Source organism: Ruditapes philippinarum, unplaced genomic scaffold (genome assembly GCF_026571515.1).
Source record: "Ruditapes philippinarum isolate M1 unplaced genomic scaffold, ASM2657151v2 ctg2037_1_1_1_1, whole genome shotgun sequence".
NCBI classification, from domain to species: domain Eukaryota; kingdom Metazoa; phylum Mollusca; class Bivalvia; order Venerida; family Veneridae; genus Ruditapes; species Ruditapes philippinarum.
The window spans coordinates 13,646-40,928 of record NW_026860868.1 but is presented as its reverse complement, the minus strand read 5'-3'; the positions used below and the strand labels follow the sequence as shown (position 1 = coordinate 40,928).

The 27,283-nt window shown below is 33.2% G+C and overlaps 1 protein-coding gene and 1 long non-coding RNA gene across 5 annotated transcripts; both read right to left on the bottom strand.

The window, feature by feature from the left end:
- Positions 1–27,257, bottom strand: LOC132713639 (uncharacterized). 4 transcript variants are annotated; one of them, XM_060696285.1, is made up of 17 exons: positions 27,131–27,257; positions 21,914–22,101; positions 21,390–21,523; positions 16,881–16,977; positions 15,781–15,989; positions 15,199–15,325; positions 13,700–13,845; positions 11,445–11,670; positions 10,932–11,118; positions 9,727–9,863; positions 9,219–9,282; positions 8,479–8,684; positions 7,875–8,055; positions 5,899–6,073; positions 4,353–4,719; positions 3,755–3,943; positions 1–3,452 (listed from the first exon to the last, which is right to left on the bottom strand). In XM_060696285.1, the coding sequence occupies exons 2-17, from the start codon at positions 22,091–22,093 to the stop codon at positions 1,176–1,178; spliced, it is 4,902 nt and encodes a 1,633-aa protein (XP_060552268.1). In that variant the 5' UTR covers positions 22,094–22,101; positions 27,131–27,257; the 3' UTR covers positions 1–1,175. The 4 variants fall into 4 exon arrangements, with proteins under 4 accessions (XP_060552268.1, XP_060552271.1, XP_060552270.1 ...); XM_060696288.1 differs by lacking the exon at positions 13,700–13,845 and adding an exon at positions 12,565–12,707 and having other exon boundaries at positions 27,131–27,256; XM_060696287.1 differs by lacking the exon at positions 16,881–16,977 and adding an exon at positions 16,713–16,806 and having other exon boundaries at positions 27,131–27,256.
- On the bottom strand, positions 22,649–23,636 carry LOC132713647 (uncharacterized). Its single transcript, XR_009623473.1, has 2 exons — positions 23,304–23,636; positions 22,649–22,871 (listed from the first exon to the last, which is right to left on the bottom strand). It is a non-coding gene; the product is annotated as an uncharacterized LOC132713647 (long non-coding RNA).
- Positions 27,258–27,283: the final 26 nt, after the last annotated feature.

Here is a 27,283-nt window from a genome sequence, read left to right as displayed (position 1 = left end):
TAGTGAACACATTGTAGTGTACAAATAGACTAACAATTCACAGATAAGTGTGTTAAAAATTTGCATAATATACCACAAGTCACCAACTGTATAGAAAAATGGTGCATTAATAGTTAATTTAGCCATTAATTCAATTAGAGTTATGAATATACAATACAGTACAACCTCTGTACAGTGACCCTCTGTAGACCAATCACCTCTTTACAACAACAAGTATCATTATTCCCAAAGTAAGATCACAAAAGTTTAAATTGAACATCTCTTGAGTAACACATCTCAGTAGCAACCAAAATCATTCTTTCTCCCACAGAGGTAAGACTGTATTTATTTATTTTTGTATTCTATTTTTTTCTTCAAAATTTTCTTAACTTGTCTGTTAAGGCATGTTGCTTCAAAATAGAAATACATGTATATGAAAATTATGAAACTAAGAAAAGTCAAACATTAATGTATAGATCACAGACCTGTCTTATTCTGAATATCAGATAACAATTTCACCACATTTGTGTTAACAATGTTTGTCGTTTAATCTATTATTATTCAATTAAAAGGTCAGAGTAAATGGATAAAGGAATGCCAAAACTCTCAAACAAGTTGTGCAACTGTTTCAATGAGAAAATATCAAAAGAATATCTTAGCATTGAATTGGAGAGTTTCACTGTATGACAATATCAAGTTTAAAACACCAAGCAAAGATGACAATGCCCCCCCCCCCACCCACCCGTACACCTATTATGGTGTCAAACCATGTTTGGGCCTTGTATCAAATGTCAAAAAAAATAAAATAATAATAATACATATCATAATAAAATTAAAAACATTCTTTAATGAAGTGATTAACATGAAAGAAAATTTGACAATTTCACATTCTAAGCAACATATACAAACATCAAAAAAGATATAAAAATATACATCAAGTCAGTAACTGAAAGCTTATACCCAACATTGTATTATTTATGTATTTTTTAATGCAAAGTAAATGTAATCTTTTTTACCAAATGTAATAAAAGTTATATGCAGTAGTATGTACTAGTGTTTCTCTTTATTAATATTCAAGTCAACTTTTTACTTGTGTCAGTATTTTTTCAAGGTGAAAGGAAAAAAGCAAGAATTTTATTTTTATAAAAATTAATGATTTGATGGTAATTTGATTATACTTTGTGACGGTTATAAATTTAGGCCTGTGTATGGGCAGTCAGAACGTGCATCTCGGCATCTTTGAAAGCTCTAAATGTTGCCCTACATTCACTACAAGCATACACTTCTACAGTAGTACCTACTGCTGCTGATGTACTTGCCGCAGGTTCTACATCAACCTCATCTGGTATAGGGTTAGTAATGTTAAATGCTAAGTTAGCCCCAGTCTGATCCATGTCACTACTCATTACAACTTCTTGCTCTGAAGGTAGAACAGTGTTTCCTACAATGTCTCCAACAACTACATTTTGTATTTCAGTAGACTGATCTCCAATCTCTACTGTCATTACACTATCCTGCCCTTCAACCTTTGTTATTTCAGTGAACACTCTACATTTCTGCTTGTGAAACTTCAAAGTTTGAGCTGTAGAGAAACTCTTACCACACTGGCAAACATGCTTACTTTGGTGAGTGTGTATTGTCACATGATTCTTTAGTAAGTTCATAAACTTAAAACCTTTCATACAGTAACCACATTTGAAAGGTCGTTCAGCTGAGTGGACAAATGTTTTGTGTTTCTTTAACATACTGCGGAAACCAAATTTCTTGTTGCATATGTCACAACTGTATGGTCTGTTCCCAGTGTGCTTGTTCAGATGGTCATCATAGTTGTTCTTCAGAAAGAACTTTTTCCCACAATATGAACAGACAAACTTATAGTTTCGTTCCTCCTCTGGTTTGTGGGTCTCCATATGAGCCTCTAATGATGCTTTTGTACTAATAGTTTTACCACAGAGTTCACATGCAAATAATCTGTTATGGAACTTCATGTGTCTCTGCAGGTAAACTTCACTGCTAAACTCCTTACTACAAACTTTACATCTTTTTGGAGTAGCATCGGAATGCTTCAGTTCAATATGAGATTTCAAAGTTTGGTATGACATGAAGGTCTTCTTACAGTAACAACATCGAATCTCTTCATTATGGGCGTCTTTCTTATGTTCATACAAGTCTTCTATAGAATTTGACTTATACTGGCATTTGTTACAAAAATGCCTTTTATCTTTGGAGGCATTTTTCGTAGGCTTGTGAACAGTGCTTACATGAGAGCGAAGACTGGTCTCCAATGAAAACACTTTTTTACAATCTCCAACATTACATTTGAAAGCTTGTTCATTTTTAGGACCATGCTTTCTGTCTATATGTAGAGTTAAACTATGATCAGTATCCATATCTAACTCACAAACATCACACCTGGGTGGCTCATATACATGGTGAAAGGTCATCAAATGTTGGGTCATATCTGCAAATGATACGGCAGCATAATCATCACACAGAGAACATTTCAGACTATCTACATCTACTGTATTCACCATCTTCTCCATTTCTTGCTCTGCTTCAACCTCTTTCTTCACCTTTCGTTTTCCACAGTTCACTTGTCTTATACCAACTTTAGAAATTAAAGGTACTGATGTTGAAACATTTGCAGTTTTTAACTTCTTTACAGAGTTCTCAGTAATCTTTTCATCTGACTTAGGTGAGGAAACCTTAGCACTACCATCATTGTCAATTTCAATGTCTTCATAACCATCATTGTCATTATCATCATCAACTTCATCATTATCAGAGTCTCTATCTAACTCTTCTTGTTCACTATCATCAAGATACCCTGTTTTGTCAACCTCAACTTTCTGGTTATCTTCTTCATCTTCCATACTGATATCCTGGTCCTCCTTAATACCACTTCTTCTTCCCCTACCTTTTCTGGTTTTCTCTTCAACAATGTCTTCCACTTCTTCAGACTCCTCATCCTCGTCATCACTTACAACCTCTTGTTTAATTTTAGTATTTCCAGAGCTCATTTCCAAGTAGTTTCTTTTTACTCCTCTAGTTCCATATCTTGATGGAGTTCTAGGTGACACACTGGTCTTCACTGGTTTCTTGGCACTTGTTTTTACAGACAATTTTTCAGGTGCTGGTAACTTCTTTGAAGGCCTTCCTCTGCCTCTTTTGCCACCCTCATCTGTTTTCTTGGAAGCTTCAATAATTTCCTTTATTTCTGAATATGGAAAACTGTCATCGGTTTTTTTTGGTCTACCTCTGCCTTTCTTGACTGGTTCAACTACTTTTTTCTCTTTCTTTCCTGTCGCTTTTCCCCCTTTTGTCTTCTTCCCAGACTTTGGGGTCATTTTTTGCACTGGTTCACTTTCAGAGTCCTCAGATGTGGCTTTCCCCTTTTTCTTAGCTGATTTCTTTACAGGACTAGATTCTTCCTCAGATTCAGAACTGTCAGAATCACCCACACCATTGATAATCTGAAGTAAAACAGAGCAACATTTAACTCTAAGACACATATAATGACTCTTATAGCAATTTTTCAGTCAATAATAATGAAAACTTTGATTACAAGCATTTCTTAAGGCCTAAATAAATATATATTCCAATAAAATTTTCAAAAAACATGTGGACAGGAAAAACTGTTTTGATTTTTTTTTTCTTTGAAAAAATACGTTATGATAAAAACTACTATGTGGTTATCAATTAATATTCTATTAATGCACAATTACCCTTGTCATATGAATTTATTTAAAAATTATTTTGTATGAGATTAAACAACCTTAACAATGAGTTCTTTCACCATAACAAGATCATCTATCTTGCCAGACAGTAGATATCTCCCGTCTTCCTCCGATACCTTCGTATTCGTCATACTTGCTATCTTAGATAACACAGAATTCACCACTGTTGTACTTTTCAAAGCATCAATAAATTTCTCCGAGAAAATAACTGAACCAAGATCAAAAACCTGAAATAAAGTATATCAATTTTCAGTCAGAATGTAAACTTCTTGACACCGCTTGACTCCCTTTTTTATCATAAATAAAGTTAAGGCATTTAAGAAAGTGTTACTACATCCATAATGAGAAGATTTTTTTCCCCTTATTTTCTAGTTATCTGCCTATAGCTTCAATCAAAATAATAGGTTGTTTGTTCTGTTTATACATTAAAGCATTATGATCCATTAGCATTCAAGCAAAGTCAGCTAACATTATGAAAAAATGTATGTGATTTAAATAGAAGAAAACTAAACATGTGTTTAAATGCCACAGATTACTCCATATTCTATTGTTTTTGTAAGTTAAAGGAAGGACAGATGGACTAACTAGTCTAAATCTATATATAAGAGTCTAAAATAAGATACATAAAATGCTAACCTCATCACTTGCAATGTCTAGTCCAAATATATCTTCAGTAAAATCTACAGTATCCTCGTCACCATCAACATACTGGTTGATCTCTTCCTGTTCCATGGCATGAGTAATTTCTTCCTTGATACGTTTCACAAGTCGGTTAATATCATCACCCTTGTTGCCCAATCCTCGAAACCTTCCCCCATGCTGGTAAGGGCGTTTCTTTGACAACGGAACTTTAGGCTTCCTTTCTAAATGTTTCTGTTCCTCGTAGGCTATGGCCTGTGATATTAACTTTTCTTCCATGTAATCCACATTGTCATGTAAAGGGGCAAGTTCCTGCACCAGGTACACATCGCCATCTATACTTGTGTCCATATCTTGAGGGTTTCTGTGATAATCAAAATAAAATGGTTATTGTCTGGATGAGTAAATTTGCATCTGTATGTAGTGTAGCTAGCAATCCTTTAAATGAACAATTAACAATTCAAAATTAAAGCAGAGTACCTGGTAGAAATAATAATATATGACATACTGGTATGTTGCTGTTCAGATCAAAATATCCGTCCAGAAGTGACCTGCCCATTGGAAGGTTGCTGAGGGATGGATATTCCAATCCAAACCACAAACATATGTCACATATTTTTTCTTGAATATTTTACCGTATTCCATCATATTTTAAATTCTTCCCTTACAACATTTTTTTTCTGTGGAAATTTATGTCATTACAACTGTAACTATTTTCTTACAACAGCATAGGAAATTACAACTTCATTCATTATGGAGAAATTATGTTATCCTAAGCATGCCATTGTAAAGCACTCAATTCATCTATCAACCCCAAAGCCAGATGAAATTTCCGGCATGGGTAAGACTAATGGATACACCAGCCTGATATGCAAGAAACATTATCCCGGATAAATACATCATAAGAAACTGTAACATATTCTCTAAGAATGACTTATTTTGCATGTGTATTACCTGTAGAGTATCAAACCCAGTAATTTGAGCCACCCCATGACCAGCAAGGATCAAGACCAGCAATGCATCAGTGCTGTCTGATCAGGATCCAACTGTTCAATTACAAACCCTATAACATGTAGAGAATCTGACAGCGAACAGCATGGATCCTGATCACACAATGCACAGGATGGTCTGGATCCATGCTGGTCGCAAATGCATTATGTTGGTTTTGTTGTGATGCCGCTCAATTTATGCATTATTCAATTTCAGATAAGCTGTTAGGTTTAGATTTTACTTACAAAGCTTCTGAACCATTAACCATACATTAAAGACCTATATTGCATACAAAATTCACCTCATTTTCATGACATCAATTGGTTTATTCATGTACATCCAACATTATATAGCGTGTAAACACTCATGTCCCTTATTCTGTGCACTGTCATGTATTCAATGCACCAAATATGTCATTCTTTTTTAATCAGGAAATTGTGTAATTTGCGTGAAGCATAATGATTAATAACCGAACTACAACAACAAAAATACCAAAATGAATTTAAACATTGATGATCATTAGAATGAGACACAGAAATAATTATTAACTTACTCCTCAATGAGATTCTCTCCAAACTTGAACATGTGACAGCCTCTAATATGTTCCTCGAATGATCCTTTAGTAAGTATAATCTTACAGCATATTGGGCAGTGAAAATGAAACTTTGTCTTGAAGCAACGTCTATCTATTCCCTCACATGTCTCGAAACACTTCAACAAGGCGTAACCTAAAATACCAATAAACTATGCAATACATCTATTTGGCTCTGATAGTAAACATTCCATTGAGTATGATTTTCATCCTGTACAGTGTGGTCTTTTTATAACATGTAGATTTTCAATGGATATCACTAACTCAGGGTTTTACGGGACGCAGTATTCTGCGTCCCTATACGCATAAATTTTGACATGTACGCATATAAGTTATCCACTTGCGTCCAAGTGTACGCACAAAATTAATCCTAGACAATAGATATTATTGTTTCTGACCCAACATGATTTTATCTCTTTCTTCTCGAAGCTCACAAATTCCATTTTAATCTAATACAGCGTGCAGAAAATGCTTGCATTTGTTTATTTCGGAAGTTAACATAATTGAAATCTACTGCGCATGCTATTTGCAAGTGCCCGCTGCAGAAACTGATGACGTTTATCGTGCAAGCTACAGTAACTGATGACGCTTACCGTAAAATCTATTTTAGGTAGCCGTTTTTGGTTTTTCTGTTGCTATATTTAGACAGACTTTTTATAACAAGCAATTACTATTGGTTAGCGTATCCAAAATGTCGATCTACCAGTTCGGCGAATGTTTTTTGTACATGAACGGCAATAATAAAAAAGTAGTGCTTTTTGCAAACCTATTTTCATGTAGTGTTAAAGAAATTAAGTTACTGGATCCATATGTTATTATCGTTGGTGTTATAAATATAATGGTTTCAGCGAACTTAACTTATGAGGAGGTGCAAAAGCGGTTTCGTCGGCCTTTTTGTATGATATTTTTAAAAACGCAACATATTTAGCTGACTGGTCTGAAAAGATATCTGTTGTGTGTTTACTAGTTCAGCTAAAATATTTACAAATAGATCAGTACAAATTTTCAGTCTGCTGGTGTAATCACCTTATCAATAACAAAATATGCTACTAAAACTTGACATTCCAGCCACTCAAAGACTTAAATAAGCCTTCGAAATAGCACATGATAGTATTGTAAAGGGCTATAAAAAACCTAGTGATAAAAGATATTGAAATCATACTTCTTATGAAAACAGTACAATATACATGCATGTTTCTCACAGGTAAGTGATTTTATGCAAAATAGAGTGGTCTCCATAGTCTTTTATAGTGAATATAATTTTGGACCCCTAAAATTCAGGCCTGGACCCCTACTTTTCTAGGCTGTGCATCCACTGGACCCCTAAAATTTCAAAGAGATGTAAAACCCTGCTAACTATAATTTTTAAGCATGTTTAAAACTGTTTTAATGGCATCACAGAAGCTATTCTGAATTAATTTTCTAACTAAATAACATATTTGCAATTAAAAATTTGAACACTACTGCAGCAATAATTTTCATACAATGAAAAAACTTACAACATACTGTAAATGAAGATATTAATTTCTTCTATTGGGTTTTATGAAACACCAACATGCTTATAATTTTAAGGCGGCTTTGTATTAAATTGATTTCCAAGGGCCTCTCAGTGATTTGTAAGAGACCTTAGCCTACACCACTATAGAACCAAACCAGATAAGTTTTATATGTTTTTCACATCATAGACCTTCATGTATCTAAAACACTGAGTTGTGAGTGCCAAAAGACCTTCATGTATCTAAAACACTTAGTTGCGGGTGCCAAATATTCCCATCAGACATTTGACCAAAAAGGAAAAGTTACACAAAGTTACTGCCCTAATACACTCCCAATGTCCCTCTCCAAGAGAAACTGTACTAATAAATTAGCATCTAAACATAACTACTCATCTGACATTATATTAGTATGAAGCATACAGAAATAACAAGTAAACTAACCTTTATAAGGAACCCTTTGTTTCCAGTGTGTCACATAATGAGCAATAAGGTGTTGCCTATACGAGGGGCGGAACAGAGAAGGCGGGCACAGTCGACAATGGTACATCCCATTACAACATAATTGAAGAGAACATCTTTCTAATGGCAGATCTTTGAAACTCTTCACATGTGAGAAATGTAACTGAAATAAAATATATTGAAATTCCATCTTACTTCAACAACAAGAAAGTAACACGACAGTAAAACATTAATCAAATCTTGTGACAATAACTTTTTCCTCGTGCCATCTGACATACAGCCAGACCAGTCAGCATTAACAATCAATTTGACAAGATTCTGTCTGGAATATAAGCACTTTAATTTTAGAATGCTTCTATATTCCAAATCCATTCCATTAACAATTTACGATAAACAAATTCAAATGTTAACAAATCCAAACAAATTCATAATAATTAGGGTTAAACTAATGCCCTGACGTATTTTTTTTCAAGCTCAAGTATTTTTCTACAATTGTCTATGGTGAAAATAACATGTATTTATATAATTAAGTAGATCTAATATAAAAGCTACAGTTAAAATAGATAAACCGTCAAATCAAGCTTACATTAAGCTGTTTCTCGTCAACAGTATTTATCATTTCATCATCATCCGAGTTGTGTTCAACTACCTCAGTCTTCCTCTGTAAACATCTCCATAGATGATTCACTGTCAGACTTCTCTCCTTACAAACCTGCTGACACTGCGGACAATGATAGTGCTTATCCCTATTAAGCTGACATGATACTTTCTTACAGATTGGAATCTCGTATCCTTTAAAAATAAAGACAATTTTTAACCCTTTTTTTTTGTAGATTAAGTTTCAAGTACATGACATACACAGACAATACAACTTAAGATTATATAGATTAATCAGAAAGCTTTTTCAATGACTTACGTCAAATATAAATCTATAGCATGTATATGATACAAAATATATTCAATTCAAAATGATGTAACCTCCTACAGTAAGCAATCTTTGCTTATTTTTTCAATAACAATTGTCAATCACTGATTTGGTGAAAAATCTGAATGCAAAATAGAACTACTACTCTTCTTAAAACCAGCTTTACACCTTTCTGGTACAAAATCTACATGTACCATTGATACAAAATAAAATGGAGATAAAGGGTTACTAAAAGAGACTTGTTTAATCGAGGAAGACATTTCATTAAGGTAGAAGTAAAGGTCAAAGATATTTAGCCATTCTACAAAAGATGACTTCCTATAATGCCAGAATCATGATAAGAACTTTAAAATGAATCTAGAATCTAATTTTCTTACAAACAAATTGATAGAAATCCTTACCATAGGCATTAATAACATCCGGGAACTTTGAATCAGGTAATACAAGCAGTCTATCTGGGATACCCTGATAATCAAAATAACAGAATTATTTGTAAATTCAAATAAATATAATTATTCATTTATTTACTTATTTAATATGTAGAAGATACCATTGGCTTTTACAGTTGTTCAGTATGCTTGTATCTTGCCAAATAAAATAGAAATTAAAACTAGTTTAATATTTTATAGATAACATTTCTATGAGCATTTTTGCATACACTTAAATTACTTAGACATAATCTATATATGGAAAGCTTCCTAAAATTCCATTTTATCATCAATTGAAAAGTTTGTAGCCAATAGAATTAAGGGTAATTTTATTACAAAAGGGGTATTTTTATTTAAAGTCATCAGCATTGCAATGGCAACAACACAAACACTTTTTTAACTTGTGTATCAAGATAAAAATTATAAAATCTTCAACATTCTTTTAATGACAAACAAAACAGCTAGATATTTTCATTCTCACCAGTTTTCTCATATGTCTCAGCATATGCCTGGCGTAAGAGTTTCTCTTCAGAATTTGTTGACAACAGAACACACAATGATAGTGTCCAAAGTTTCTCTCTAGATTACAGTCTTGAAAACACTTCACTATCATCAGATCTGTAAAATACATCATAAAATAAATGTACAAAATCATCTCATATTCACATGTATAAAGATCAAACTAATTGTTCATAAAAATACAATGTAAAATTCTTCATATTAGATACTTGTTTAACATGATGATGTAAATTATACAAAGAACTGAGTAAACTTCACAAATCAAAAACTGAGTTGTTACCAAAACAAACCATAATTCAGTACAAAAAGGGAAATAAATGAGGAAAGTACAGTAATGCTGCAGATATCTGATGAAATATTTTTCATAATTTATATTTTCTTACTACAACATATTTTTCATATTTAAAGAACTCCTTTCAATACATGAATAATAATCATTGAATATGGTTAGAAACCTAACAATTTTTAACAGTTTAACAAAACAAAAGACATTTTATCCCAATTAAATATTAAAAATTCTCAATACATTTTATCACACACCCGTGCCGATTATGCGACTGTAAATATGGTATTGCACGGCCGTGCATATATTTTGACGTGAAGTCATTAGCGTTATACAAACATAGTGTAAAGACGCGCTAAATGTTAGCATTAAACTATAGGCGCGTCAATGAAATATGTCTCTTATTTCAGCTTAAACAGTCTTTATTTTTGGTATGTGATAAATAGAATATTAAATTTGTGTAAGTTCATTACTGAATTTATTGCACTCGTTGAATAAAATGATATTATGCTCGCCAGAGGCTCGCATAATATCATTTTATTCAACTCGTGCAATAAATTCAGTATTGAACTTACACTCATTCAATATATTGTATGAATTTTTTTTTTTTTAAAAGTATGCGTCGTAACAGAAATTTATTTCTTACAGCCAATGGCGAAACATAACAAATCGAAAAAAAAACAGGGATTTTCATTGTTTTTTTTTTTTTAACAATAAGCATGCTCTTATTAATTAGTCGAATCCTAATTAAATGTATACTTATAGACAGGACCAAAAACATCACTTATTCCTCAAGCTCTTGTGTATTCTTTAAAAACTGAGATTTGTAAAAAAATATCATTTTTTTACTGGAAAATAACAATTTTAACAGAGAAGAAACCCACCATCATATTGAACGCCATGTGCGAAGTGTGTCAGCTCAAGGTGGTCCTGTACCCTACCAGCTTTGGCAGGTATAAAATGACTCGGGTCACAGAATGGGCAGTGTACCATCTTACAGTTACAGTCAGAGTCATCACATTTGGTCAGATTTATCGTACAGCTTGGTCCAAGGAATGTTGGGTGGTCTTTCTACAATATAGCAATTAATACATGAATAATTCAGATCTCCTTTAATTAACAAATACAAAATTATATATACTGTGTTCATCTTAGCTCGCTGTTTAATGCCTTGAAACAAGAAGAAAATCAAACATTTATCTTACTGTACAAAAACCTGTCTAATGAAAATATACCATTACCTTAAAATAAATAAAGACTTGGAATTAATGATTATGACCAATAAAAATAATTCCATAGTTGTCATAGCTACAATAAATCTGTTTAAAATTATAACAGAAATCACTTATCTTTTGTATAAAACTATCTTGCCATATGTATTACAAACTTTTTCTCACCCTCTTGCTTTCTTTGGCAAACATCCTCTGTTGCCTAGAGACCTTTTTCACCGGTGTAGTTCCAAAGCCGGAATATTGACTATTAGTACTCTTGTTGTAGGAATGGTAGTTATTTACAGATGAGCTGCTACCTCGACTCTCATCCATGTCATCACTGTATTCATCATAGTCATCATTCATATCTCCAACCACGTCACTCATCTTTGGTAAAACATCATGCTCATCTCTGGTATTATATAAAATAAACATTGTACTGATTGTAGTAGTCCTTCAGTCTGTTAACGGTAATATATTAAATAAACAACATGTGAGTTCTTCAGTTTCTTTACATTGTAAATATATCTTATTGTTTATGGGAGTTTTAAGTAACTCTATCATTGTAAATGTCATATATAGAGAAATTCCAGCTATACAGGAGGAAGAAGACTTAAAGAACCCCTCTGTGTAGATTATTTCAAGAAAAAGAAGCCCCAATCTTTGGTAAACTAGCCGGATAATGTGCTTTCATGATATAATTAATCCAAAGTCCAAGGTAGGATATATACGAACACAGATGAGGGGTAAGTGGTTCAATGTCAGCAATTTTTACCACTAAGCCACAGAGGTCTCCTTTATAAATAACTGGTAATACAAAATAGCAATATTACAAACTGTAAGTTACTCAATCTATATATTTGTCTAACTTCATTACTTTAATATAAAGGTAGTTTATTTTAAGAATTTGATGGATGTTAACTGTTTAATAAATGCACAAGTACCTGAACATGCATACAGACAGATCAAGAAAGGTTTTCCATATAGACATTGTAATTAGACCATGACATTGTAATTTGTGCTTTACAATGTTTTAAAATAAAATCTCTTCATATAATCACATTTAATTTATCAATATGGTAGCAGATTGCAGAATAACAGAAAATAATTACACAGAGCAAAGGTAAAAACACTGAAAATGGAGTAATAAGCATTGAAGATTTATCTTTTTAAAAAGCTTAATCCATTTAACACTTGACCCTTAATCAATATGGAAATATGAGGCACATTTTCTTGTGGAAAGGTTGTAATTTTTTTAAACTATATTGATTTCTAATTTTATATGTAACTAATATTGTAGACTTACGCAGGATATTTACAGTTGGGCATATGTTTGTGAGACTGTGAGCCCTCGGCAAATGTGTCTCCCATCTGTATCACCATAGCTGGACATCGCAGGTGTTTGTTTCTTATTGAACATATCCAGTAACTTCTCCCATCTTTACATAACTACCAGAACACACAAGAAAATTAATGAATTCTTTTTCATATCAAACACCAAATAATTTCAAACAAATACAACTTCTTAAGAAACATTCCATATAGAAAAGTAGTCTATTAAATTATTTGGAGTATCAAAACTTTTTATTTCATTAAGAAATATAATGGCAAAATCTGCCTGTTTTTGTTGTTCAATTTTTCAAGAACAGCGTAAAATGTTCAGGTTTTATTCATACAATACTTACCTGGAGTATGCCCAATAAGAAACAAACACATACACACATTGTCCATTCTCATTAAACAAGCATGCCAATATATCTTATATATGAAGCAAACATTTCCATTTGCATTGCCCTAAAAATTGGTTAAAAATATCCCAAATATAGAATAACTTCCTATTGCATTTCAAGTTTAGAAATCTAAATCCCATAACCCCACTCAATAAATCCTCTTTATCACCCCCCCACCCACCATTGACTGGTTAATGTTTTTCCTAAAAGTATTGAATACTTATTTCAAACTGTACAGGGCATTTCCTCCCTTTCACTAGGGGGTTCCAATAGGAATATTCCTGCCCAAAATAACACCTTTTTAACAAATTCCATAAAAAGATTTCCAACAGCTGCTAAATAGTTAAATTGGAAAAATGTACTGTTTTGACTTGGTTTTTTTTTCTCGTTTTTTTTTTTTTTTGTGAAGAAAACAGGCTATACATGTATAATTATACACATTAACTGACCATATGTTGTGTGTAAGGTAGTGCTTTTACACTTTTTTTTAAATTTCACAAAATCCCAAAAGCCACATAATTATTTCATTATTAAAGCAAAGGTCCTTTCCCTATAAAAGCCAGAAAAAATATAGCTGTACAGCCCTTGTACAAGAATAAACTGATGATAAAGCATTCATCCAATGCTGTTTTCTTATTAATGATTTTACATGTCTATCTTGACATAGGCATTATAATATTTTTAGAACTATGTTGGTGGATGAGAACTTACAGCTTTCTGTTTGTACCAGGTAAATGTATGTGATCAATTTTGGTTTGATTAAACGTTTGTCCGACTTGTTTGACCAGGGCAGGACAAGAACAAGTGCTGTTTCTTATTGAGCATCTCCAGGTAACCAGGTTACCATTCTTGGATACCTGTAGAAAACATGAAATACAAATAAACTGATCTAGATATGATCTTTAGAAATAATGTCACAAAAAAAAAGAGCAACAGCGAATTACTAGCAAGTTTTGCAATCTCAAACTGTCCTTTTTTCAAAATTTTCAATTAGTTTCCGCAGGCAACATGCTGACCCAATCCAATAAAAGCTCAACAATGATTTCTTAAATATCAATAACAAATTCTTTATCATAACTTTTTTTAACCATGTTAACACAAACATAACTTATTTAACATGTAATAATAACTGAAAATACAGTCAAACTTTGTTCGCTCGAATTCCGAGGGCCTGTGCAAATTTGTTCGAGAAATCGGTAGTTCGAGCCAACCGAGGATGAACAATTATCAAGTAGGACATAGACCTAAAGGTTTTCCAGCTTACATGTACATCTGTCGAATTATAAATGTCAATATAATTGTTTGTTAGTACATCAGTTCGTCAAATACGTCATTTCTTTTAAATATTAAGTACTATTATTCCAGTGTTTGCAAATGAGTATTAACGGTACACTGTGTAAATCTATATTCATTCAAATTGAAATTGGTTAAGTTTGATTGGGCAATCAATTTCCAAACTTGATGAGCAATGTTCAAAATATATTCCTATGTTTATTTTGGGATAAATTTTATCTTAAACAATGAATAAATAAAATACTGAAAAAAAAAACATTTACAGCAGCATCTATTTGTAGTCACTTATTAGAATAAACACCATACAAGTATTATTCTATAAATTGATAACACTGATACAATTCAGGTTACATGCACCATGGCTGTAATTAAAGCCGTCCAAGAAAAGGTCATTTATTTATTGACTTTTGCACATTTTACTTATTTCATGAGTTATCTTCTATTTGTCATTACTAAAGACGGCAAATAAACAACATTATCATAACAAACAAATTGGTTACAATACCTCTAATTATGAATCAATTAACCTTAACTGCCTTTATCACAATCACAAGGTGTTAAAACATGTGTCGCAGGCTGTCACTTATTTAGAACATGTTGACCCGCAACTTTTGTTGTCTTTTGAGTTTAAACGAAAAGGTGTGATTTCCACTATATTTCTGCCGAAGGGACAAAAAATCAGCTTCGAGAGTTCGAGCAATCCGAGGTAGAACAATAAATATTATATAGGAACTTTGCCCGAACTGGGCAGTGAGTTCAAGCGAAGGAAGGTATTCGAGCAATCCTAGTTCGAGCGAACGAAGTTTAACTGTATATAATAGATCATAATTATATTCATCGATAATGCTTCAGTTGATACCTATACCTCACCCTACAAAACAAAGAAGAAGAAAATGATGCAAACATAACTTCATTACCTTTTTCTGTGTATATGTGTAGCCAAATCGATCTTTAAGTAGATCTTTCCCAGCTTTAGATCCTTCCTTTATTATCCTGTAGTTAGGCGTGCTGGTATTAGATTTTTTAGCTGGCTGCATTGACAACCTAGTAAACATAGCCACAGAGAGTTAATTTCATTGATTTTAAAATGTTTAAGAAAAAATTTAATAGTTAACAACTTTCTTCTAACAAACTACTTCTTACAATTCATAAAATTTGATCTCCAAGATGAGCTGCTACCAATGTAAGATCATTGTCATTTATTAAGCTAGATGCTTGATGAATTACTTTCACACATGAAATAACTTAAAGTGCAACCCCTTAGAAATGAGGTAAAAACAATGAATAACAGCAATCTTTATCACTTGGTCACAAAGACTCTGTCTAGGAAAAAATATGGACATCAGTTAAATCTTCTAATGATATATTCAAGCTTATTTATTTGCTTATTGAAGTTATTGGTCTGCATGTAATTACTTTTAAAGTATGTGAATGTTTTGTAACTTTATTATCAAAGAAACTCTTATGTTATTTCTGCTACTAAAATAGAGTATATGTACTTTGAAGAGCCTGGAGGTCGTCCAACTGGTGTTCGTTTAACGGCACCGTGTATTGAAGGTTTAGGTGTAGATTGTCCGACGAGATGTTCATGCTTTCTCTTCCCTCTAATGAACACATTACCACGCTGTACGACCGATGCTGGACATCTTAAATGAGTGTTACGTATAGCGCACCACCAGTATGTCAAATTCTTGTTACCTCTTCCTTGCTAAAATTTACAAGAGATTTCCGTTTAAGTTCTTTTTATATAAAACAATCATCTTAACACACAAGTACAATGTAACATGTATAAATATATGTTTTTTTTGGGGGCAATGACTTCATCTACTGTATACCTTCAAAAGGATTTCATTATTAGAATACCAGCATTGACAGCCAATGGCTTGATTGTGGTCAAACAAAACAACAATACTGGCCAGCTGGACCAATTACTGATAGATGTTCTTATTTTCACAAAAAAAATATTAGCAAAAATGCAATAAGAGTGCTACATAATATGGTCATAAAAGTTATTTTTCAACCAGCAGCTGATAATGTAAATTTTATCACAACCAAGAAAGATTAAATCTAGCACAGAAAAGTTAATTTCATTGTTAATTTATTTAACTTTTTTCTTCCAATAGTACTTATATATGTTTATATTTCTTTTTGTAATTTAATGATGGCAAAAATAGAAAACTTCTTGAAAATCAAATATCTGTTTCCAAATATCATTAATCCATATATATTGTGATGTAAATTTGATAAATAAATGATGTTTCAACTAAATATCATTGATTAAACTGATCAAATTTAAGGAGACAAGTGATAACACAATTATTCCAAACCCTAAAAAACAATGAAAACATAATTTTGTTTCTCGATATTGTAACTGCTCCCATTTTATCATACATGTAGAATATTATTAAAGCAATTATCAACAGCAAAGTACCTTCATATTGTAAGTAAAGCCCAGACTGTCAATCAATTTATCTCTTCCCCTTGATGTACCTCCTCGCACTATCTCATATGTTACACCAGTTTCGCTAAAACATACAATAAATAACATAGATTGGTCGCTTTATTCATGAAGTAATACAAATTAAATCTTTCTTTGTACCTTCTTAACAGTATAGGTAAATCCTAAGCTGTCAATCATTTTATCAGCGCCCTTCTGTGTACCTCCTCTTAGAATTTCATAAGTTACACCACTCTCACTGACAATGAAAATAAAACAGAAAAGACAGCAAAAACTGAATGATTAAATCATGCTAATTTTTCTCCAAAATGACTCAAAATTAATGTGAATATTTTCATTTCTTTCTATAGAACTTGACTCAAACAAAGGACACACTCCCGAATCGGAGTGGTTATATAACATCGTTTGGCAAAAATAATCTGAAATAAATGCTACAGTAAGCCTTAGCCAACATCTTTGTGGGTATCTGGGACTTACAAACTATCATGACATGTTAAACTAAAGAAATACTACTAATTCAAAAACTGGTTTTCATTCATTTAAACTTTCATGAGAAGTCTATGCTTCTGGTGCTTTTCCCCCCCAAAACAAGATTGCATTTGAGAAAAATGCTATGCCACCGCATGGCTCAAATTTCATAGCTGTACATCAAAGGACAAGAAAGTAGGTCAAATCATCAAAATCTAGGTCAAAGTTCAATTTTACAACTAAAACTGTGCACATGGTCAAAATGTCATTGCTGTACATCAAAGGACAAGAAAGTAGGTCACTGTCCCCTTGGGCAAAGCATAATTTTAACCCAAGGGTTTAATAACAATCTTAATACAGGTCCACCAAACAACATTTCAAGTCAAATATCTAAGCTATAGCTTTCTCCCATTCAGAAAATATTTGTTTTATTTTCTGTTTTTACTACGTGTACATAATGAGAATCAATGCCCCCGGGCAGGGCCAATTTTTGACATTTGAACAACTTTGGTAGAGGACCTATAGATGATATCATATATCAAACATCAAAGCTCTATGCCTTGAACCTTCAGACAAATATTTTTTTTTTTCACTATATGTACATAATGAAAATCAATGGCCCCCGGGGCGGAACCAATTTTGACCCCAGGGCTATAAATTGAACAATCTTGCTAGAGGTTCACTACACAATGTTTCATGCAAAATATCTTAACTCTATCCTTTGTAAATTTAGAGAAGATGATTTTTTAAGTTTTAACTATATACATATAAGATATACCTATGGCTCCCAAGGGCGGGGCTAATTTTGACACAAGAGGCAAAATTTGAACAACTTTGGTAGAGTACCTTTAGATGATATTATTCAACAATTATTAAAGCTCTAAGCCTTGTACCGTCAGATTAAATAAGATTTTTTTATTTTTTACTATATGTTTATATTGAAATCAATGACCCCCAGGGCGGGGGCAATTTCGACCCCAAGGCAATAATTTGAACAATCTTGCTAAAGGTTTACAACACAATGTTTCATGCAAAATATCTAACCTCTAGCATTTGTCAATTGCTAGAAGAATTTTTTTTAAGTTTTTACTATATATATATATAAGGAAAACCAATGACCCCAGGGGCGGGGCCGATTTTGACCCCAGGGCTATAATTTGAATAATCTGGGTAGAGGTCTACCAGATAATGCCTTATGCAAAATATCTAAGCTTTAGGCCTTTTGGGTCTTTACAAGAAGGTGTTTTAAGTTTTTACTATATGTACATATAGTGAAAATCAATGACCCCGGGGCGGGGCTGATTTTGACCCAAGGGCTATAATTTGAACAATCTTGGTAAGGGTCTACCAGATGATGCCTTATGCAAAATATCTAAGCTCTAGGCCTTTTGGGTTTTTACAAGAAGGTATTTTAAGTTTTTACTATATGTACATAGTGAAAATCAATGACCCCCCGGGGCGGGGCCAATTTTGACCCAGGGCTATTATTTGAACAATCTGGGTAGAGGTCTACCAGACATTGCCTTATGCAAAATATCTAAGCTCTATGCCTTTTGGGTCTTTACAAGAAGGTGTTTTAAGTTTTTACTATATGTACATATAGTGAAAATCAATGACCCCGGGGCGGGGCTGATTTTGACCCAAGGGCTATAATTTGAACAATCTTGGTAAGGGTCTACCAGATGATGCCTTATGCAAAATATCTAAGCTCTAGGCCTTTTGGGTTTTTACAAGAAGGTATTTTAAGTTTTTACTATATGTACATATAGTGAAAATCAATGTACCCCGGGGCGGGGCCGATTTTGACCCAAGGGCTATAATTTGAACAATCTTGGTAAGGGTCTACCAGAAAATGCCTTTTGCAAAATATCTAAGCTCTAGGCCTTTTGGGTTTTTAAAAGAAGGTATTTTAAGTTTTTACTATATGTACATATAGTGAAAATCAATGACCCCCGGGGCGGGGCCAATTTTGACCCCAGGGCTTTAATTTGAACAATCTTGTTAGAGGTATACCAGACAATGCCTTATGCAAAATATCTAAGCTCTAGGCCTTTTGGGTCTTTACAAGAAGATTTTTTAAATTCATTCTTATAATTCCTTTTGGTTGCCATGGCAACCAGATTTCTGCATGGAATGAAATTCTTTGAACAACTTTGGAAGCCCTTCACCCAAGGAACAATCCTGCCAAGTTTGGTTGAAATTGGACTACTGGTTTTTCACAAGAAGATTTTTTAAGTTCACTATATAATCTTTATAACACACACACACACACACACACACATACATACACACAGGTGAATCGCTATATGCCACCGCATCCCAGATGCTGCGGTCACCGCATCGCAGATGCTGCGGTGGCATAAAAACATTTTAAATAAAGTGGTTTTCTTTTGTTCTGTTTTTTTTAGCTTAAAAATGTAAATAAAAAATTTTCTGCTAAACATACTAAAGCATTAAGCTTTACTGTATATCTAGATATTTTCACGAAAATATTTATGCGAATGATGCAATATTAATATTAAACAAATGCACAATTTCACATTTTGTTTTCCTTGTATTATGTATATTAACATGGCGTTAAATCTATGTATCATGTTTTCCTTGTATATTAACAAGGCTTTAAAACTATGTATCATTATTTCATATCAACCTTAACCTGCTAGAATTCAAAACTTAACTAGCCTTTACCATCAGTATAGAGCCAGGCCAGCTTACCATCTGTACTGTCTGACCCAGCTCTAAAATATAGTAGTAGCTGATTTTAAATTTTATCTGGATATGACACCAAGTGATTATAAATACACTGGAGCCGCGATATAGCCCTCATCGGTATAGCGCTTATCTCAGTAGAACGCTCATATGCCTTGGCTCCCAAAAAAAAAATCGTATTTTTCGCCCATTATAATTTTTTTTTCATGTATATCAATACCGCACCTTATCCACTATAACGCTTGTTCAATGTGTCAGTCGAGTGCAATAAACAGTCATAATTACGTCACTCATGATAAGAAGGTGTGAAGTCATACACAGGTAAGCGTTAATCCGCTCTTTTGTTCATTTTGAACTGTTGATCAGTCAGGTATCAAACTGTTAGCTAAGACATGCAAACACCGACGAGTTAAGTAAATCACCCAAGCATACAATTAATTCTAAAAAGCATGCACTTTCGATCTATCTGCAAAAAAGTTGTTGAGGATGACTGATTTTTTCACAAGAGACAGCAGGAAAGACGATTAATTTAGTCCCATCCACTAGGTATCAATTTTCATGACCACACATAACTCACGTTAACACTGCTGTTTTACTGGAAATTTATAAACATTCATTCGTGGTTTATATTTTTAATTCGTAAATTTCATGTTTATATTAAAGATATTCAGTAATGCTTTACAAAATAATTAATAATAATATATAAAAAAGCTTGGACTGATATCCATTGGAAGGTAAGTAAACGATCAATTCCACTAACAAGCGTTATATGTTTCGGCGGTGGGTGGGGTAATGCGATATTTTCGCTATAATTACAAAATGAGCGTTATAAAAAGTTACTCGTTACAACGCTGTCTTGAGATCATGGACCCCAACATGAGCGCTATATCGCGGCTCCAGTGTATAAAGAGGATATTGAATAAAAGAGGTTTAATACTAAATTTATTGAACGAGTTGAATAAAATTATATTGTTTTATTCAACGAGTTCAATAAATTTAGTACTGAATAATATACACGAATATAATATTCTGTTTATCAAATCTATAAAATAAGAAAGGCAAACTGTTAAAAAAGACTCATGTTTCATCAACGAGCCTATAGTGTAACGCTAACATTAGCACGCTTATAATGCTATGTTTATATAAAACGCAAATGACATCACATCAAAGCAGTCAATGAATTTAAGATTTTGAATTAACTATTTACTGATTTTCTTAAAATTTTCACTGGCTCAAACTAATTTTGACTGACCATGGGCCACTGAGCCAGTGCTATAGGCCACTGAGCCAGTGCTTAATTTGATGACAGCAAAGTGTTATTACACTTGTGTAATATCGTTTTTATTAAATGGCTTTATTACACTCCAGTCTCCTGCATGGTGGTTTATATGATAATTTCAAATATAGGAGCTAGTAAAGAAATTTAACAGGCTAATGTTTACCAAGGCAAAGAAAAGTAATTTAAATAGTTACGTGTCAGGGTAAACTTCACTTGTCTCCTGCTTTCCTCCAGAAGTTGGTGTATTAGTCATTAGATGTGATCGTAGCACACCCTCTGAATAGTTCATTTCAATAGTCTCTTGGTTAAGTGGAACCTGGGTTGATACCTCCAAAAAAATGAAAACTACATCTAAAATATTGCATGTAAACTGTTTGTGGAAAATAATAATCATAATATTTAGTTTTTGCCAATTCTATAGATTAACAATGACTTTATGAAAACAGTTTAAAATCAAATTGACATATGTTTAACAAAAAATGCAATCAAGGAAAAACCTTTATATGACTCTGAACTCAAATTAAACCATGTTGTCTCTTTATATCATCATCATTTTATCCAAATAAATCATAAATATTACCATCTTTTGTACAGACAACACTTAAACATAGAGTTAAAAATAAATTAAGTAATCAGTTAGTAAAAATTGTACATATAAGAATTTTTTTTTTAACAAAAGATTAAGATGACAGTTGTAGGATAACTAGGAATTATATACCTGAACCTCCTCGGACACTGTTGCCATGTTGGCCATCATTATAATTGGTTTCAGATCTGCCATATTCACAGGAGTACCTTCCTCTGTTTCAAAAGTGTAACCATGAATCGGTGTTTGTGTTGATGAAACAGTTTCTGTTGCCATGGGGATGATCTCCACCATGTCACTTGAAGAAGCCATCGCTCTTACTAAAACCAGTGAAATGATAAAAGTTAAATTATACATGCCAATTGAATTTACTCAGACTCTAACAAAAGTACATGTTATCTAATCATGTATATTAATATTCTATAGCTTAAGGTATCAACAATGTTACAACAAGCAAATTCGTTGAATTTATATTCCCTGCCGAGTACTGCTTTTTATTAACACAACAACTGAAAACATGAAGCTTTATTTATATATTAATCATGGCATAAACAGTAATATTCTTTGAACTTGATAAATATTCAGGGCAATAACAGAGCCATAACTTAGTGTTAAATAGTAATATCTGGAAATGCCAATGAGATGTATGCATACTACATAACTAATCAAGGGCCATACAGGGCTAGCACTGGCAGATTTTTTCTTTGAGCCAATTTTTCGCGGCGAAAATTGCGTGCCTGTATTTTATTTTCAAACAAGCAATCATGGTACTGCAAAATAACCAGAATTCAATTGTCAGACTTACTTATTGCATTATCTCATATATGGAACACTTTAAAAGGCATGAGATATTTAGAAGAAAAAAAAAACTATATCCAACTTTATTTTGGTAGCTACATTTTTATCACATTAAAACTGATCATAAAAGCTTGCAGCTCAGTAGCTATAACAGTTTCCAGGCTAAGTTGGTCAGCAATGTTTTCATAAAATCTAAGTCAGTGGCATGACAGTGACATCAGAACCACATTCCAATGTGCTGCTTCAGCTTGCTTGGTTAATGCCAAAGACTTTGTTTGAGGGCTATCTGTATCTGAAATTATAAAAACAGAAACATTTGAGAGCAAGAAGAATAATTATTAATGAAGAAAGAATATTGAAAAGTTCTAAACTAAACATAATTCAGGAAAAAAATGACATACTATTCATTATAAGAGTAAAGTAATTAGCATAAGTTTCTTAAAAATATTTTGCATGCGTCTTGAATTTTCCTTAAACATTTCACAGCCATATGCCATTTGTAAATGAATGCTCCAGACATAGGTTATGTACAAAGTAAGGTCATTTTTTTTTCCAGGAATACTAATTGTCAAATATACTCCTTGTCAAATTTATATAAGTTTTTTTTTAAACAATTTTTAGGTCAGATTTAATTTGCAATTAAAAAAAAAACTTGTATTCTATAAATCATAATTCCTTTGATCTTTTTATCAACAACAATAAAATTTAATGAATGCAAACTTACCGTAAAGTCGTCCATTTCATAACCAAACTGTTGATTTGATTGGCGTTAATCTTAAGATGCCGCTAGTTATTGTTTCATATTGAATATAAAGACCAATTATCCAGTGCACATTTAACAATCTGCCACAGGTATTTTTCACACCAATTAGTGTCGTATTTATCAGCTGATAAACATGTAAACATACCATGAGGTCAATGTATTAGACTGTGTTACTCTTTATAACGATATTTTATTTGGAAGGGAAGTAACAAATATAGACCAGTCAATGACCCCACAAAAAGGAGACTGTGTCGCTGTCTTTTGTGATAAGAAGCGGTAAAGCGGAAGTTGTATATGGTATGTGTACTTTTCCATTCTTAAAATAGCAAATGCTAAATTTAGACTGGATATTCCAAAAGTTATACTTTTCTTAAGTTGGAGCCAATCATGATTTTTTTTGAGCCAATTTAATAATTTTGGAGCCAATTTGCTCATTGGCTCCTGCCAGCGCGAGCCCTGCCATAAATCTGAGTTATAAGTATCTGACCGGAACAAGGCGACTATATGCACATCTCCTCTTAGTATCCCATAACTTTTCATTGAATTCCAGCCAGTAGTTACAGAGAAGTAGCACGGAAACGATTATTGCTCTGGTTGTATACTGCCTAAGATATCAAGGGTCATAACTTTAAGTTAAAATGTCTGACCGGAACAAGGCAGCAATATGCGCATCTCCTCTTGGTATTGAAGGTTCAAATAAAGTTTCATTGATATCCAGCCAGTAGTTGCAGAGAAGTAGCGCGGAAACGATTTTTACTCCATATGCATACTGCATAACTAATCAAGGGCCATAACTCTAAGTTAAAGTGTCTGACTGGAACAAGCTGACGATATGCGCATCTCCTCTTGGTATTGAAGGTTCCCATAAAGTTTCGTTGAATTCCAGCCAGTAGATGCAGAGAAGTAGCGCGGAAACAATTTTTACTCCATATGCATACTGCATAACTAATCAAGGGCCATAACTCTGAGTTTAAGTGTCTGACCGGAACAAGCTGACGATATGCGCATCTCCTCTTGGTATTGAAGGTTCCCATAAAGTTTCGTTGAATTCTAGCCAGTAGTTGCAGAGAAGTAGTGCGGAAATGATTTTTACTCTATATGCATACTACATAACTAATCAAGGGCCATAACTCTGAGTTAAAGGGTCTGACCAGAACAAGCTGACGATATGTGCATCTCCTCTTGATATTGATGATTCCCATAAAGTTTCGTTGAATTCCAGCCAGTCGTTGCAGAGAACTACTCCGGAAACGAAATTTTACTCTATATGCATACTACATAACTAATCAAGGGCCATAACTCTGAGTTAAAGGGTCTGACCGGAACAAGCTAACAATATGCGCATCTCCTCTTGATATTGATGATTCCCATAAAGTTTTGTTGAATTCCAGCCAGTAGTTGCAGAAAACTACTCCGGAATCGAAATTCGGACGGACGGACGGACAACGCCAAAACTACATCCCCCTTCCGATTCCATCGGCGGGGGATAATAAAATTTATATTTGAGCACTTCTATACCTTTCTTGCCAGTTAACCCATTACTTCATGAGCATTTTGTGAAAAATGGCTGTTTTCATTGAAAAGTCTCCCGTTACAAGTTCAAATTGCTATAATACTATAAAAACTGCTTCAACACTAATCAAACTTGGCACAAATGTTGATTGGACCATTGCCCTTGCAACAACATGCTCAGGCTTAAATTTTCTGTTACCTTGGCAACGAGGGGACATCTCAAAATTGCCAAAAATCACTATTTTGCGTTGATTTTGTCCATCAAAATTGATTTCAAAGTGCTGCAACTTCTCAATGGATTGAGATAGAGTCAAATGCTTTTCAGCGTTGGTTACACATTACCTTGTGATCAATCTGGGGTCATTTATAGCCTCTCACAAGTCCAAAATTTTCTTGGTGATGAGGGGGACTCCGCCCACCTTCAAACCCCCCAAAGAGAAGGGGGCACATCCCCCTTCTGGCAACCCTGTGATGTATCTTTTGGTTGGGGGGCCGCGCCGAAAAAGAGGTCACTTTTTTAATCAACATTTCTCAAACAAAAATAAGTGTTGGGTGCCCAAATAAGGCATTTTTTCACCATTTGAGACAACAAAAGGGGGGGGGTATAAAGGCGTTAAAAGGCGTGTATATAACGTAATGGGTTAAGAGCCTGATTCAATTTCTGATACCAGAAATATGCTGAAAGGCTTTTCAATACTCTGCTTTTATATGTAAGCAACTCAGGCTTCAAGTAGCTTAAGCTCTTCAGCATTCCTATTTATATACTATTTTATTATTATTTATTATTTTGAAATTCTTTAATATGCCTATTCCTTAAAGCAATGTTTATGGCACACTCGGTTTAAGGTTTCAGCTTCCTTGCTTCTGATATGACAAAGTTATTGAAGATATAAACTGGTTATGTACATATTTTGAGATTTGATAAGTGACTTTCCAGGGTGATTTTTATGTTAATTTATTCGCATCTGTAAGTTTTAAAGTTCACCAAACAAGAAAAAAAATGTATCTTTCAATACTGTGTAAATGCGGCGGCACGAAATACCCAAATATTGACCATATGTACCCAAATATAGCAATATTCATTTTTGTTTATATAAAATACAGACTAATGAGAAAATTAATTAACATTTATAACATAGTCTGACTTAGGCGGCTATAACTTTCTTTCATTCCATTGAAATGGGAAGTTCAGATGTTGTAAGAAAATAAACTTGGTGACATTTTGCTTATGTACAGTTAAGGTTCATAAATGAATATACTTGCAATTTAAGATAAAGATATGATAATATTTGTTGTCTACATTTAATTTTTGTGGGGGGTTTATCTTTGTTCAAATTTCATACAAGTGTCCATCGTATCATTTTTTAAAAATTTTCATATATATAGCTTTAATGGAGTAGGTCTATCTGTATTTGGGTACATTTGTATATTTTGGTTCTAGTTTAACTAATTGTACTGCGCGACATACGAGATATAGTGCTATTTTCGTGTCTGGGCAATATCTCGCCTCCATAAAAAAGCGAGATTCTGCCCCAGAAAAAAAATATCTCAGAATCAAGCTTTGGCAGTCAATATATTTTGACTAATTTTGGTTCAAAACACAATGATAGGAATATGTATATTTGGATATGTTTGATTTTATCTTAGTGAATGTGTATATTGTAATTCATAATAAACAGCACTTTTTTGTATAAAACATTTATTTTTAGTGTATCGGGACAATACTCGTGTATATTTGGGCAAATATTTGGGTATTTCGTACTACCTATGTAAATGTCTGAATTTGCATGTTCAAAATAAAAATTCAATACACGAAAATATCTTGTTCAAGCGCATTTTAGTTGCAATCTTGTAGTTTGTAGGAAAAAAATCACATTATTTTTTCATGGACTTGATCATTGATAATATATTGATTACCATGATTACTACTGGCATTTAAAAAAAATCTTTTATTTTTTCTTCATTTTTTTAGCCAAATTGAAATAAATGTAGGACAGCTTTATTAATGCAGTTAGTTTAATATAAATATAAGCAAATTAAATATTAAAAGCAACTGTAAAACATACATAAAGTACAGAAAATAATTCAGTCTGCTCGTACCCAAGGTCGAGCCTGTCTATGGACAGGTGGGTGGGGTTCGAAAATCCACGAGTACAAATGGCGGCGATTTGATCAACAGGAAAATCGCCAGCAATTCACCAAAATAGTTTAACTTTCTACCATAAAAACTACATAAAAATGTTGCTTAGTAATCCCTTAACAGAATGGCTAAATACCTTTGCAGACGTTATCGCATAACCATGTAAAAAGCTGGTAAATGTTCTCGATAAATATCTGGGTCGACAAGTCGTGCGGGTGAACAGCGCATCACGCGAACAGCAGCGCCCTCAAATTTTTGAAGGACGAATCAAGGGACGTAACCCGATCAT

What these genes read in the sequence shown, in the direction of transcription:
- LOC132713639 (XM_060696285.1), bottom strand. Translation starts at nt 22,093, where the DNA reads ATGGCTTCTTCAAGTGACATGGTGGAGATCATCCCCATGGCAACAGAA. An exon ending in TTGCCAAAGAAAGCAAGAGG is followed by an intron (nt 11,119 to 11,444) that starts GTGAGAAAAAGT and finishes GCTATATTGTAG; the next exon opens with AAAGACCACCCAACATTCCT. An exon ending in ACAAAGGGTTCCTTATAAAG is followed by an intron (nt 6,074 to 7,874) that starts GTTAGTTTACTT and finishes TTGGTATTTTAG; the next exon opens with GTTACGCCTTGTTGAAGTGT.